Source organism: Bos grunniens, chromosome 11, assembly GCF_055505025.1.
Source record: "Bos grunniens cultivar Pamir isolate PY7600 chromosome 11, Bosgru_T2T1.0, whole genome shotgun sequence".
NCBI lineage: Eukaryota > Metazoa > Chordata > Mammalia > Artiodactyla > Bovidae > Bos > Bos grunniens.
In genome coordinates, this window is record NC_141175.1 from 77956340 (window position 1) to 77973177 (window position 16838).

The 16838-nt window shown below is 43.8% G+C and overlaps 1 protein-coding gene across 1 annotated transcript in view; it reads right to left on the reverse strand.

Annotated features, from left to right (window-relative positions):
- Nucleotides 1–6127, reverse strand: part of MSH2 (mutS homolog 2) — an 80076-nt gene extending 73949 nt beyond the window's left edge. Inside the window, exon 1 of the mRNA XM_086327080.1 lies at nt 5847–6127. Within this exon, the coding sequence (XP_086183206.1) occupies nt 5847–6057 (211 nt within the window). The 5' untranslated portion in view covers nt 6058–6127. The remainder of the gene's footprint in view (nt 1–5846) is intronic.
- Nucleotides 6128–16838: the final 10711 nt, after the last annotated feature.

A 16838-nucleotide genomic window follows, 5' to 3' on the forward strand; every position in this document is an offset into this window, starting at 1 on the left:
ACCACTGTCCCCTACACATTCCGTTTACCACCCCAGTGTTACCAGTTCATAGAATGTATTTCCAAACGCACGCACACACAGGCAAATATAAAGCACTGCTTTTTTTTCTTTTCTATAACTCCACACTATACATACTGTTCTCTTTTTTTTTAACTTTGATATGGTAGTCTAAAAGATTGTTCCACCAGTACATAATCAGATTCTTTCTGTTACAGCTGCAACGTTTCAGTGACCCTCAGGAAGTTCTATAATTAATCTCTTAGTGATGGACATATAGGTTTTCCCAATTTTTGTTATTACAACAGGTTACATGAATAATCTTGCATGTGTTTCATTCTCTAAACATTAGAGTGTAACTGTGAGATAAAGTCCTAAAACTGGATTTTTTTCAAAGGATGATATGTGCGATTTTTATAAATATTGCCAGACTATCCCCCTTGGTTGGCTGTACCAATTAACACCACCATCTGTAAAGTATTAATGCCATTTATTTTCACTATCCAGTCAACAGAGTTTTAAAACTTACTGGTCTTCATCTCACATCACCCGTTCTCAACTGGGGAAGATCTTGCTCCCCTAGTGGACACTATCTCTGTCTGGGGGCATCTAAGTTGTCACAACTGGGACAAGGGAGTAATAATGGAATCTAGTAGGGAGAGGAGGGGATGCTGTTAACCATGCACAGGCTAGCCCCTCACAGCAACAGATTAACTCTTTGGTCAAAAATATCAACAGTGCCAAAGTGAAGTGAAAGTGAAAATCGCTCAGTCCTATCTGACTCTTTGCGACCCCGTGGACTGTATGTCCATGGAATTCTCCAGGCCAGAATACTGGAGTGGATAGCTGTTCCCTTCTCCAGGGGATATTGCCAACCCAGGGATCGAACCCAGGTCTCCCACATTGCAGGAGGATTCTTTACCAGCTGAGCCACATATTACCTAATAGTCTTAGATGTATAGTCTTAGACTACAGGGTCTCATTTTAGTTTTGATTCATAAATAACAATGTCTTTACAAAATAAATAAAATCACCCGCACTATCAAATGGAATTATAACTCAATTTTCAAATAAAACAGTTAATACCAATTATTCACTTAAAGGTAATTCAGAATATACTTGTAGGGACTTCCCTGGTGGTCCAGTGGCTAAAACTCCATGTTTCCAATGCAGGGGGCCCAGGTTCACTCCCTGGTCAGGTGATTAGATCCCACATGCTACAATAAAAATCACCATTAAAACCCAGTGCAGTCAAATAAATTTCAAAAATAAAACTACAGAATATACATGCAGATTATTCTGACAAGTCTGGATCTTATGAGAGACTTAATCTAAATTTAACAATAGATTGTATCAAGCACAAATATTAAATACAAATACAAATTAATTAAATGACAGAATACAATTATTTTGTACAGCGCAAGACACAGCTGATACTTTCAATATCATTTTACTAGTTACATAAGCAGTGGACAAGCACCCCCGCTGTCACAGACACCCTGAAAACGGGCTCAAATCTTGCTTCTCTAAAGTTATTCCCTAGAACATTTCTTATGATCTCATCCAGGACCAGGTACAGGGACCAGGTGGCTATCAAAGGAGCAGAGAAAGCCAAAGGAAGAACACAACGGACAGATGACAAATGACTTCAAATGTGGGAACTGTGACAAAATGAGGAAAGCACAAGGTAAAAGGAAAAGCTGGACTCACTAGGTCAGAGGGAGCAGCCACTGGACTCAAGCCACTGCTAACCTGCCCAGTTTCCAACTACGCAGAATTTTCAAAAGAAGCTCAAAATCTGAATGTTTTCATGAAACCACCCAATTTTTACAATATAGGCAATTAATTCAAACTTTCAAGAAAACATTATTTAGGTTGCCAGTTTTCGACTCAGCAAGTAAAACACAGCCACATTTTTAGACTTGAATAGACTACCTTTCTTTACCTTGCATGTAGAAAGCAAGCTGCATGAAAATTACATCTACTCTGAATGTTACTCCTTCAGCAAAGCCTATACTCACATTCTCAAGAGGCATATGAGAGATATAAGGTCTACCCAGGCTGCAAGTCTCACTTCTCCCAATTAAGACTCACTCAGGACCAGAACTTCAGTGGAATGGTAGGCCCCATTTAAACTATTTCCTGTTTTTGCCTAGCACATAGGGTGACTAGGTAGTCACCTATCCCACCCATCCCACTTTGCCCAAGACTCTCCAACTTTCAGCACTGAAAGCCCAGCACCCCAGGAGCCCTCTTAGTCCCAATGCAAACCAGAACTATTGGACAACCTATTGGCTCATCCAGTTGAATACATAAGAAACATTATTTATGGACTTCCCTGGTGGCTCAGATGATAAAGAATCTGCCTGCAAAGACGGACACATGGGTTTGATGCCTGGGTCAGGAAGATTCCCCTGGAGAAGGGAATGGGTAACCACTCCAGTATTCCTGCCTGAAGAATTCCATGGACAGAGGAGCCTGGTGGGTTACAGTCCATGGGTGGCAAAGAGTGGGATATGACTGAGCAACTAACACTACACTGAATATTATTCATATGATGAAATATTATCATAAAATTTGCTCTTGGAAAGCACTGAACCACAGTCAATACAAAATTAGAAAGGAATTTCTCCCAGAGATGTTTATAAACGCCACTGTAATTATCGGTCAACAACTTTCAATAAATAGAGCAATGAGCTTCAAAACACTGTTATATCATCCTTTAATTTAGAAGGCAAAACATAAAGTCCAACTCAGCAAAAACAATTCTGGGGAGAGAGGGAAAAAAACACTGGTCTGGCACATAATTCCGAAACAATTTTTAAATCAGCCTAGTAGGATGTGCCAGCACGCTTGTCTGGCCAGCACTGATTCGGAATTTGAATGCTTAGCACACATGAACAAGCACTCTCAGATCCACAAGCCCCAACACTTTCTATTATTACATCTATTTGCACATCAAAGTTATCTGCCTGGCCAAGGGCAGAGGCAGAGCAATCCTGTCTTTCTATAGACACACTCAACAGGAAAACACATTCACAACAGCACTGCCTTATTTTGGCTGTCTATCAAGCAGCATGAGGGATCTTAGTTCCCTGACCAGGGGTCAAACCTGTGTCCTCTGCAGTGGAAGCACAGAGTTCTAACCACTGGACCACCAGGAAAGTCCCCAGAGATTTCTTAAAAGTGGTGGGTCAAGAGGCAAATGAGGTGATTCCCCTCCCCCCAAGGCCTCTTACACTTCCTCCACTACTAATCTCCAGATAGGTTGTCAAACCATCTCCAAAGATACTGTTATCCTCCAAAGATACTACTTCTCTCAAACAAGTGACACACTGATGTGGCAATGCATTTTAAGTCTTATTTACAGATAAGCACCAGATGTATGGTTACTCTATGTTTCTGGTGAAGAGTTTGGCTGTATGCTTTAAGTCTGAAAACCAGGAAGAAAAACTGAAGGGGAGCTGGAAGAGAAAGCTACCCAGCCTCCATCTGGGACAGAAGAAAAACCTCAGCTTGGTACAAGATTCTCCGCCTCAAGAATAACTTGGAAGCCCCATCTTCATTCAGCTGATGACGTGTCTGCTACGGCCTGCAATGCGGGAGACCTGGGTTCAATCCCTGGGTTGGGAAGATCCCCTGGAGAAGGGAAAGGCTACCCAATCCAGTATTCTGGCTTGGAGAATTCCATGGACTATACAGTCCATGGGGTCGCAAAGAGTTGGACATGACTAAGCAACTTTCACTCACGTGTGGGCACTGTACCAGGGACTGGGATTCAGAGGCAGAGACTGGTAAGGAGACTGGTCCTAAGGCAGGGAACACCTAAGAGGGGCAGCTAACCAGGCAGCCTTAAGATGGGAGTCAAGAAAGGTTTCCAGGAGGAGATGCCTTCTAAGCTGAGTTCTGACAGCAAAAGAGACAAAGGATAAGGAACTTTGTTTTCTAAGGACTCAGATTTCTCATCAATAAATTGAAACTAGGTACTAACCCAACTAGCAGGTCTTTATTATAATAATGTATCACTAATTGTTTTAGAGTCAGAGAAAAGCAGCCAAAAGGATATGAAGACTAAATGCCAATAGAATGAACCAAAGAGAAGAAATGATCAACAGAATGCCATCTGTGAGAAGAGGAGATGCGATCCAGACCACAGCAAAAGGCTCCTCTCTTCACTGGCACAACAGGGAAGGACAGAATGGATACAGATGACATTAAAAATATAGGTTCAAAAAATAATCCAAATATGGATCAACAAATGGATTAAATGAAGTATGGTACATCCATACAACTGGAATATTTGGCAATAAAAAGTAATGAAGGATTGATAACACAGATGAAACTTGAAAATGTTAAGTGAGAGAAGTCACTCAATACCAGTGTTTCTAGAGAGAGAGAAAGCAGATTTGTGGCTGCCAGTGTTTCGGAGGACTGTGGGGAGAGGGAAAGTTCCTGCTGACAGGTACAGGGTTTCTCAAGACTCAAGTGAAATTTAGCCTCTCTTGTAATGCCTCTTCTGCCGGGTACAGTCTTTGGCAACCCTGTCTCCGCCTCGTCTGTAACGTGTTCTGCAGCATCTTCTACAGGTCTTCAACTGGAATGAGATTTCTGCCTTGCTCTCCACTAAAGGGGGCTTCCCTGGGAGCTCAGAGGAATCCGCCTGCAATGTGGAAGACCCGGGTTCGATCTCTGGATTGGGAAGATCCCCTGGGAGGGCATGGCAACCCACTCCAGTACTCTTGCCTGGACAATCCCCATGGACAGAGGAGATTGGCGGGCTTCAGTCCATGGGGTCGCAGAGTCCTCAACAGGACTGAGCGACAAAGCCTAGCACATCCAGAGACTAAGCACACAAACATCCACTAGAGGGAGCTCTGTGAAGGTGGAGATACTGCCTCTTGATCTATGTACTCCCAGTGTCCAGAACCCTGCCTGACAAGGTAGCATTCAATAAATGTCTATCTGCTGAATTAAACATCTTTCGTCAGTAACATCCCATCTGCATATGGCAAAGGCAGGTCTAAAGCCTGCAACTCCTTACTCCTCCTAGAATGTTCATTCACAAAAGAGTCAGGGATAAAAGATTAAAATAAAACAAGATGTTTAGAACATCTAACTCACAAGGGGGTGAGAAGTTTGTAGTAGCTTTCCAGGGAGAGATAATGCTAGAGAAATGGGGGTGGGTTACTGAGGGCGCTGAATTCCGAGCGGAGTTACAGACATCCAAGACTAACTCAAGGACACACAGCTGGTAAAAGGAGGGGCTAAGACTTGAATCCAGGCAATCTGGCTCCAGAGTTCAAGGTCCCGACCACCAATACTGCCTAGCAACTGTAGACACTATAAGTCCCTGCGCTGAACAGCGATATAAATCACGTTCGGCCAACAGGTAAAAACACGTTGGTGACATAAAACGGTCTCCCTAAATCCTTTCTATTCTAAATTTCAATCCTGGACTGGCATTTGTGATAACGAGGATTGGCAGCGTTTGTGATGAGATCCACAGCGCCAAGGCGGGGGCTGAGAAGCAGACACCCACGCAGACTGCAAAAAAAAAAAAAAAAAAAATAGAACAATGTGTTCAAACGCCTCGCATGAAGCCAGGCACACAGCGATCTCTATTAGTTCTGATCCGGGGCAACTGCCGAGGGGCAGACTTAGGGCGGAGGCAGGGCAGGGGGCGGGTGGCGCCCCTCTGGGCCAGGCAGGGACCGGAGCACGCGCAGTGCCCCCACGAAACACCAGCGTCCCCGCCCCCGGGCCTCCCGGCCCGACACCCTACCACTTCCTGAGAGGAGCCACTCTGCGGGGTTCCCCCCGACCCGAGCCCGCGCCATCCCAGCCCTCACCTGCCGGCCCCATATACTTGACCACCCCCTGGGTCTTGAACACTTCGCGGGCGGCCAGCAGTGCGTCCTCCCGGTGCGCGGTGTAGAAGTCACCCCGGTCAAAAAGGCGCACTGTGGTGGTCGGCTTCTCCGGCATGCCTTGGAAGAAGCGCACAAAGCCGACCTCGGCCGCGCTATCCAGCTGCAGGGTGTCCTTCGGCTGCACCGCCATTTCGAAACCTCTCCACCAGCCGCCCGAGAGAACTGCACGACCCCGCACCCACCAAGATGTTTCCCGCCTCCCCTCCCTCGCCCCCCAAGCGCGTCCGGCCTCTGCGGAGATACCCAATCAACATCCAGCACTGCGACTCTGTGGGTGGGAGTGCGCCCCGACAGCCAATCATAATCGGACGCGGCCCAGCTTCCCGCGCACGCTGGCGACTCTGTATAATGCGCATGCGTGAGCCTAGGTCGCGCGCCGACCCTGGCAGACGCCCATCGTTGAAAGGGTTAGGTCTCCGGGTTTTCTGGGCTGCACAGGCGTGGGCACCAGGTGGAGGAATAGCTAGATTAACAGGTCAGATGGGAGGTTCCGGCTGGTTTTGAGTTTATTATGTACCCGTAAGCACAAGAGTGAAATCAAAAAGAAACTTGAAAGCAAGGAAAAACTAGCCTTCCTATCACAGTATTTTTTTTAACCTATGCCCCTCTCCTTCCAGCTGCCTCCGTTTTCTTTTTTAAGCAAACTCCATCCTAGCCAAGACTTCACTCCCTGATTGATTGATTCATTCAAAAACAGAAAACTTGCTATGCTCCAGACATAGGATCTGAGGATTAGTAAAGATAAGAGAAAAATCACAGTCTTTGTTGAGCTTATATTCTAATGAATGTATTCAGATAATATACTAAGTAAACATAGTAGGGCTTCCCTGGCGGCCCAGTGGTAAAAGAATCCGCCTGGTGATGTAGGAGACGTTGGTTCGATCCGTGGGTGGGGAAGATCTCTTGGACAAGGAAATGGAAACCCACTCCGATATTCTTGCTTGGGAAATCCAGTGACAGAGGATCCATGGGGTCGTAAAAGAGTTGCACACGATTTAGCAACTAAAACAGCAGCAAACTTATAGTAAATAAACTGTTAGAAGTAAGTGTTTAGGTATAAAGGACAGGGTGGGGAGGGTTGGAATTTTTTTTTTTTTTTTTTTTACTATTGAGCAAAGACTTGAAGGAAGGAGGTCAGGATACATCCTGCACAGTTACCTGCCTAACACAAGGTATTGCACTCTCCTGTTTGATCACCCTTCCCCCCATGAAATCTGTCCCAAACCCTGTTTCAAAGGTGCATAATTACCCCCAGGGGCTTTTCGAAGTTGTTCCTGGGCCCCACCCCCACCTAATGGGTTGGAATTTCTGAAGGTGGGTTATTGGGCTCTTTTAAGAAAGCTCCCTGGAAATTCTTGACAGTCAGCTCGGTTTAGAAACCACTGACCTAAATGTTAAAATTCAAATAGTTTCAGAAGTAGAGAAAGTTTGAGCTATCAGACTGCTGACTACATCTCCTACTAGTGTTCCCTCCTTTCACACCAGCTCTTCCAGCTGCAGTAATAAATTTCCCCTTACCTTTCAATACCTAACACAAACTTGTCCCTCTGCTCTGGAATGGTCCTTCCCTGCCCTTTGTGTAGCAAACTACTGGTCATTCTTCAGTGCCCAGACCTGAAAGAAGCCCATTCCCTCCAGGTGTAATTAGTTGAGTTATCTTCTGAAGTACCATCTTATTCATCAATTCAGTTCAGTCCCTCAGTCGTGTCTGACTCTGCGACCCAATGGACTGCAGCACACCAGGCTTCCCTGTCCATCACCAACTCCCAGAGCTTGCTCAAACTCATGTCCATCCAGTTGGTGATGCCATCCAACCATCTCATCTGTCGTCCCCTCTCCTCCTGCCTTCAATCTTTCCCTTACTCATATTCATACCCATATTATATTTGCTACATTGTTTTAGAAATATCTGTTTCTCTTACCAAACACTTGAAAAGAACACAGGTGAGTATTATATTTATTTAATGATAAAGGCCAATGTTATCAGCATTTTATTAACTTTTATTTTTACGTTTTAATTTTTGCAACTCTAAGCATTAAGAACTATTGTTATTCTTATTTTACAATGAGGAAACTGAAACTAGGAAATGTGAGGTAGCTTACCCCAAAATCCAGAACTAATAGTAAGTGATTGAACTAGAGTTCAGGCTCCAGATTCTGTAAGTTTAACTATCTGTGTGCCAGAGAGCCTGGCACATATGAGGAACACAGGAAATGTCTGTAAATGAATGAACTGTGTATCACAACAACTACTCCTTTTTGATAACCTTAGCCTAAGTGCCATCCATCTCTCCCCTTTCCCCATACACATTATAAATAGTGAGTGCAGAGGAAGGCAACACGATAATAATAACACCAAGGGTGATGTCAGGATTAAATTAAATAGCTTTGAAAATATTTTATGTTTTTTTTAAAAGCCTTTATACTCATCTCACATGCTAGTAAAGTAATGCTCAAAATTCTCCAAGCCAGGCTTCAGCAATATGTGAACCGTGAACTTCCTGTTTTCAAGCTGGTTTTAGAAAAGGCAGAAGAACCAGAGATCAAATTGCCAACATCCGCTGGATCATGGAAAAAGCAAGAGAGTTCCAGAAAAGCATCTATTTCTGCTTTATTGACTATGCCAAAGCCTTTGACTGTGTGGGTCACAATAAACTGTGGAAAATTCTGAAAGAGACGGGAATACCAGACCACCTGACCTGCCTCTTGAGAAATTTGTATGCAGGTCAAGAAGCAACAGTTAGAACTGGACATGGAACAACAGACTGGTTCCAAATAGCAAAAGGAGTTCGTCAAGGCTGTATATTGTCACCCTGTTTATTTAACTTCTATGCAGAGTACATCATGAGAAACGCTGGGCTGGAAAAACACAAGCTGGAATCAAGATTGCCGGAGAAATATCAATAACCTCAGATGTGCAGATGACACCACCCTTATGGCAGAAAGTGAAGAGGAACTCAAAAGCCTCTTGATGAAAGTGAAAGTGGACAGTGAAAAAGTTGGCTTAAAGCTCAACATTCAGAAAATGAAGATCATGGCATCCAGTCCCATCACTTCATGGGAAATAGATGGGGAAACAGTGGAAACTGTCAGACTTTTTCTGGGCTCCAAAATCACTACAGATGGTGACTGCAGCCATGAAATTAAAAGACGCTTACTCCTTGGAAGGAAAGTTATGACCAACCTAGACAGCATATTCAAAAGCAGAGACATTACTTTGCCAACAAAGGTTCGTCTAGTCAAGGCTATGGTTTTTCCTGTGGTCATGTATGGATGTGAGAGTTGGACTGTGAAGAAGGCTGAGTGCCGAAGAATTGATGCTTTTGAACTGTGGTGTTGGAGAAGACTCTTGAGAGTCCCTTGGACTGCAAGGAGATCCAACCAGTCCATTCTGAAGGAGATCAGCCCTGGGATTTCTTTGGAAGGAATGATGCTAAAGCTGAAACTCCAGTACTTTGGCCACCTCATGCAAAGAGTTGAGTCATTGGAAAAGACCCTGATGCTGGGAGGGATTGGGGTCAGGAGGAGAAGGGGACGACAGAGGATGAGATGGCTGGATGGCATCACTGACTCGATGGACGTGAGTCTGAGTGAACTCCAGGAGTTGGTGATGTACAGGGAGGCCTGGCGTGCTGCGATTCATGGGGTCGAAAAGAGTCGGACGCGACTGAGCGACTGATCTGATCTGATCTGATACTGTTTATCATCACGTTTCCCCCCACCCAGACTATGTCTTTCACTTATTCATTGAATTAGGTATTTGTTTATCAGTTGAGGGCTTCCCTTGTAGCTCAGTCAGTAAAGAATCTGCCTGCAGTGCAGGAGACTGGGGTTCGATCCCTGGGTTGGGAAGATCTCCTAGAGAAGGAAATAGCAACCCATTCCAGTATCTTTGCCTGGAAAATCTCACGGACAGAGGAGCCTGGTGGGCTGCAGTCCATGGGGTCGCAAAGAATTGGGCACGACTGAGCGACTGACACTTACTTACTTACTGGTTGACTTTAATGGGCATAAAGTCTAGAAATTCATCTACAAGGCTATCAGCCTTGGCAGAGGATGATAACCTTTCACCAGACTTTAAAGATAGGTAATGATTTCAGAGACTCTTTGTATCCAGACTAATAACAATGACCCAGAGGACTTTTTTCCCTCCCAATGTCTGCAAGAAGAGGGACCTTTAAATTACCCTGCCTAGAGACAAGCTTGAAGTAAAACATTGAAATGTGTTTGTAATCAATTTGCCTAATAAGTTGTGTTTTTTTCGTTTTGGTTTGTTGGGGTTTTTTGGTTTTTTATGGCATGCCATGTGGCTTTAGGGATTTCAGTTACGTGCTGCTGCTAAGTCACTTCAGTCGTGTCCGACTCTGTGCGACCCCATAGACGGCAGCCCACCAGGCTCCCCCATCCCTGGGATTCTCCAGGCAAGAACACTAGAGTGGGTTGCCATTTCCTTCTCCAGTGCATGAAAGTGAAAAGTGAAAGTGAAGTTGCTCAGTCATGTAGGACTTTTATCGACCCCATGGACTGCAGCCCACCAGGCTCCTCCATCCATGGCGTTCTCCAGGCAAGAGTACCGGAGTGGGGTGCCATTGCCTTCTTCGTCAGTTACCTGACCAGGGACTAAACCCCAGGCCATGGCAGTGAAAGCCCAGAGTTCTAACCATTAGGCCACCAGTAAACTCTCTAAGAGGTTGTTTTAACAGTATCTTTTCTTTAAAGCCATGTGCACAGATTAAATATTTATGATAATTTTGAAAAGTGAAAGTATCTTTTCTTTAAAGCCATGTGCACAGATTAAATATTTATGATAATTTTGAAAAGTGAAAGTCGCTCAGTGATGTCCTACTCTTTGCAACCCCATGGGTTATACAGTCCATGGAATTCTCCAGGCCAGAATACTAGAGTGAGTAGCCTTTCCCTTCTCCAGGGGATCTTCCTGACCCAGGAATTGAACCGGGTCTCCAGCACTGCAGGCCGATTCTTTACCATCTGAGCTGTGAGGGAAGTTGATAATTTTGAAAGTTATGTGAAATAGTGCATCTTACAGAAATTTTATATATTTTCTAGCCCCACTTAGGAAACTATTAGTTTCTGAAAATAACAGATGAGGGATTTTGCAAAAGTATAGCTGGAAGACATCATATGCTTGATAGGGTGCAGTACTGGTGGCTTAGAGGGTAAAGAATCTGCCTGTAATGCAGGAGACCTGGATTTGATGCCTGGGTTGAGAAGATCCCCTGGAGAAGGAAATGGCAACCTACTCCAGTATTTTTGCCTGGAAAATTCCATGGATAGAGGAGCCGGCAGGGTACAGTCCATGGGGTCACAAAGTGTCAGACATGACTAAGCAACTAACATACACAATAAAACCATTACCCCCAAATGGTTTTTACTTTTCTCATATTTATCAAATTTATAACTATTACTTATTTATAATCAGAATAAGTGTTGGGCAAAAAAGCACATACACCTAACAAAGAGGCTCTTCAAAGAAGTAATAAGATTTTTAAACAACCAAAAACAGAGAAATGTTTTGATGTGAATTATTTTGATGTGAGTAAATTTTGATGTGTTTAATTTAATCTTAAAAGTAAATTATTGTCAGTTCAGTTTTCTATGATAGTATGCCCATGAGAAATTCAACACCAATTTTGCCACCACTCTAGTTTCTAAAATTTTTATAATTTGGTTGTATTATCCCATTATTAAAAAGAGACAGTAAGTGAAGTGCTGTCAACTAAGTCACTGCAATTTCAGAGAAAGGAGGATTTAAAAGGGCCCTTGGAGCTGAGTAAGACATCTTTTTCTTTTTTAAACAGCTTTATGAAAACATAATTTACATACTGCACAATTCATTTGAAGTATATAACTCAATGAAAGTATTAGTCACTCAGTTGTGTTCGACTCTTTGCAACTCCATGGACTATAGCCCTTGAGGCTCCTCTGTCCATGGAATTCTCAAGGCAAGAGTACTAGAGTGGGTCGTCATTCCCTTCTCCAGGGGATCATCCTGACACAGGAATTGAACCAGGGTCTCCTGCATTGCAGGCAGATTCTTTATCATCCAAGCCACCAGGGAACCCCTGCCCTGGTGGCTCAGTGATTTGGGGTTTACTAACAGGGTTGTATAACCATAACTGGACTTCCCGGGTGGTGCTAGTAGTAAAGAACCCGCCTGCCAATGCAGGAGACACAGGAAATGCAGGTTCAATCCCTGGGTAGGAAAGATCCCTTGGAGGAGGGCATGGCAGCCTACTCCAGGATTCTTGTCTGGAGAACTCCATAGACAGAGGAGCCGGATGGGCTATAGTCCATAGGGTCACAAAGAGTCGGACACAACTGAAGCAACTTAGCACACAGGCAGGCATAACCATAATTACAATCTAATTTTAGAATATTTTGTCCCTCCAAAAAGGAACTGCACACCAATTAGCAGTCACTCCCTATTCCCCTTCCTAGCTCCTGGCAACCACAGATCAACTTTCTGTCCCTATAATTTTACCTTTTCTGGGCATTGCATGTAAATGGAATCATATAGACAGGATGTTTAGTGACTGGCTCCTTTCACTAAGCATAATGTTTGAAGTTCATTCACATCATATGTGTCACTCCTTTTTATTACCAAATAATATATCATTGTATGACTACACCACATTTTTTCTATTTATTCATCAGTCAGTGGACATTTGGATTGTTTCCACATTTTGGCCATCACAAATAATGCTGCTATGAATGTTCGTTTATAAGTTCTTATGTGAACATATGTCCGTTTTTATTTCTATTGGATATATACCTAGAAGTGGGATTGCTGGATCACACCTTTTAATGTATGTTTAATTGCAGTCCTCATGGTAAACTATAACCCGTATGTTTAACCTGCTATGTTTAACATCTTGAGGAATTGCAAAACTGTTTTCCAAAATGCCTGAAACATTTTACATTCTCTTCAGCAATGTATAAGGGTTCTAACTTTACCACATCCTCACCACACTTGTTCCTGTCTTTTTGATTCTAGCCATCCTAGTGGGTATGAATGGTATCTTATTGTGATTTGATTTTCATTTCCTTAATGACTAATGATATTGAGCATCTTTTCATGTGCTCTGTATCTTCTTCTGAGAAAATATTTGGAAATTATATATATGACAAAGGATTTGTATCCAGAATATATAGAGAAATCTTACATCTCAATAATAGATACATAACCCAATGTAAATGTAGGCAAAGAATCTGAAGAAGTCTATTTTTCAGAAAGCTCTTTGGTTGGTTGATATAGGCAACAGAGACTCTGTGGTTTGAAAACACAATGTACTATTTCTATTTAAGAAGCTTGATAAAAAAAAGGAAAAGAGATAGGAATGGCAGCTTCAGGGTTAGTGGGAATTGTTAGCAGGCGGGGGCATGTTTTAGGATGATCGGAAATAACAAATTATGTTGTATCTACAGAATGTGTTGTGTTTATTGAGGAGGGAAAACTTTCTCTTTACTCTCAAGTTCAGTGACTGGGAGAATGTGAGTTTGTGTTAAACTAACAATAGATTAACGGGGGAAAAGGCTAGACAGATTAATGGGGGAAAAGGCACACTTTTTATTAATATATACATGCACAGCAGTTCACAGAAATGCAAATATCAAAGAATCGGTTGTATATATATATATCCTCAAGGTCTTATATATTAACAAAGGAGAGAGGATTTGTCCTTCCAGAGATGATACATTTTCAGGAAGTAACCACGAAATATATGGGAGAACTAATGGAGGATAGGGCTACTGTAGTAGGGTCTGGTTATGCAAACTCATCTCAGTGTCAACTCTCCATCTCTGGTTCAAAGGATGATTCAAGGGGAAGCACCTTCACAAAGGGAAATTTATGCCCTGATTTCAGGCAGATAAGAGGTGGGTGAAGAATTTTTTCTGCATCTGTTGATTGTCATTTGCCTTTGGCAAAAAGAACCCTTACACCAAAGTGGCATATTTAGGGGTAGCATATCCTAACCTCCTTCGTGTTGAAAGAAGTAGAAAGAGCGGAGGCTAAAGTGCTAAGAAAGCCGTCATGAAAGGGGATCTTAAGCTGGGCCTTGACTAAGTAGAGGATACTGCAGATGTAAGAAACAACATAAGACTGTGGTACACCCGAAACTTAGGTAACATTGTACATCAGCTATACCTCAATTTTAAAAAAAAGAAAGAAAAGATATGGTCAAGCCCAAGAAAAGTATAAAAGGACCTGGGAACAGGAACGTTTGAGGAATGGAAAGAAAAATTTTGCATATAGCAAAGTTGGATATATTGGAGTATAATGGGAAATAAAATATATTTTGACTGTGTTGTTCTGGGATAATACACAGGAAAGACTGGGAATGAAGAGAGCTTGGTATTAAGTAAAATTACATCTAGGCAAGTGGTAAAGTTGTGGAATGGAGACAAAGGAGGAACCAAGGGAGGCCAGGCAGAGTGACCATAGCTAGAGGACTGGATGCCATTCAGGGACCACTCCTGTGTATGCCATTGGTCTCACCCCACCACTGCCCATCAGAGTCTTCTCAACTGTTCTCCCTTTTTGTCACAAGATCTCAAGTCCTAGGTAGGGATGCCTGTGCCCTAGATGCTCAGGGCAGAGGGAACATCACTGCTCTTAAACTTCTGCAGAGGGAGGTGAAGAATTGGCTCCCACCAATACCATACACAGCAGAATTCTCCCCAAATGGAAGAGGGGATGGGATGCTGGGCAGCCAAAAGGGGAAGGAGCACCCAGTGCAGGTCCAGACTGGAGGAGGAAGGGGTAGAAAAATGCTGTGATCAACTTTAGGCAAATCGTTATGGGAGCAATTTAGCATTTGGGCTACAGAAGGAATAGATTGGTGGCAAAGTGTGTGTGTGTTAGTCACTCAGTCATGTCCGACTCTTTGTGACCCCACGGATTGGGGCCTGATAGGCTCCTCCATCTATGTGATTTTCCAGACAAGCATACTGGAGTGGGTTGCCATTCCATTCTCCAGGGGTATATTCCTGACCCAGGGATCAAATCTGGGTCTCCCACATTGCAGGCAGACTCTTTACCATCTGAGCAACTGATCTGGGCTAAAGAGGGAATAGACTGGTGGCAAAGAGATCAGTATAAATGTGTTAAGGGAAGGCAGATTGGAGGTAGACTTATTCCCGAGGGAGAATCTCAGGGACTGATGACCAAAACGATGGAGAAGGTAAGAGAAAAAAGAATTTAGGACTTGTTACATGGTCACAATGTCACTAGCTGATTCTGAGGATATAAGTGATGGACAAAGTTTCCGGAGGAAGGTGATGAGGTCATTGGGCGCTCCAAGTGGCACTAGTGGAAAAGAATCTGCCTGCCAACGCAGGTGATACAAGAGACCTGGGATCCATCCCTGAGTCGGGAAGATCCCCTGGAGAAGGAAATGGCAACCCATTCCAGCATTCTTGCCCGGGAAATCCCATGGACAGAGGAGCCTAGTGGGCTACAGTCCATGGGGTTGCAAAAGAATTGGACACGACTTAGCAACTACACCTCAATTCACCCTTTGTGCCTGCTCTGAAGCTTTGTCAGAAGAGGGCGCCGGAGCAACACTGCAAGAGGAAAGGGTATTGTTTCCCTTGTGGCACCAGCCACTTCCCCCCAGTGCCCAGCTGTGGCAGCACCCAGGGATTCTACAGCCCTGGGCAGCTGATGGCAGCTTCCCTGAGCACTGCCCCCCCACCCCAACTGTAAAAAAACAGCTTTGTACAGTGCCTTAGGTGTCAGATCTTTCCCTTAGCACCCTAGAACAGGGGTCAACAAACTTCCGTAAAGGGCCAGAGTAGTGAGGCTTTACTTCCCATTAGGTCTGCTGCTGCTGCTGCTAAGTCGCTTCAGTCGTGTCGGATTCTGTGCGACCCCATAGACGGCAGCCCAACAGGCTCCTCTGTGCCTGGGATTCTCCAGGCAAGAACACAAGTGGGTTGCCATTTCCTTCTCCAATGCATGAAAGTGCAAAGTCAAAATGAAGTCGCTCAGTCATGTCCGACTCTGTGCGACCCCGTGGACTGCAGCCTACCAGACTCCTCCGTCCATGGGATTTTCCAGGCAAGAGTACTGGAGTGGGGTGCCATTGCCTTTTCCTCCCATTAGGTCAGTCTGTCACAATTAGCTGCCCTTGTAGTGAAAAACAGCCACACTCAACACATGAACGAGTGAGTGTAGCAGTGCTCCAGTAAGACTTTGTGGACACTGAAATTTTTATCCCATGTAATATTTTGCACTATTTTACATATACTGAAATACCCTATTTTTTTTCAACTGGTTAAAAATGCAAAAACCATTCTAGCTCCCAGTTTTGAAAACAGGTGGTAGACCAGGCTGCAGGCTGTAGTTTGATGACTGCTATTCTTGAGGGCAAATTTTCCCAGTAAATCCCGAGAGATTTTCGACAAGTTCTGCCCGTGCAGCACCACAGGAACTTCTCTGCTCTTCATCGAGCCACAGGTCTCTTCATCAGCCCTCTCCCAGGTCTGAACTCCAGCCCAGGGTGTATACAGTTTCTTTGGGTGCTGTCTCAGGCCTAGGGTAATGGCTATTTTCATATTTGTCTATTTGTCTTTAAAGTTCTCATTACTTTCGAGGACTGATTTTTGTTGCTGCATAACAAATTATGACAAATTTAAGTCCTCTTCTGAGCTCATTTGTTGAGAATTCACTTCCATGGTTGAGTGACTGGGCCCTCGGTTGCCCAGCCATTTCCTGATAGGTGACTCTCTCCAAAACATGGTAGTCTGCTTTACAGTTAACAAGAGAGTACATCTATTTCCGCTTTTTGTCTCCTACTTTAAGGCACTCTTTTGTAATCTCCCTTTTGAGTCAAGTGAAGAGGGATCATAATTGCATCTGGAAAATCCCTTCGCTTATGCCATGTAACT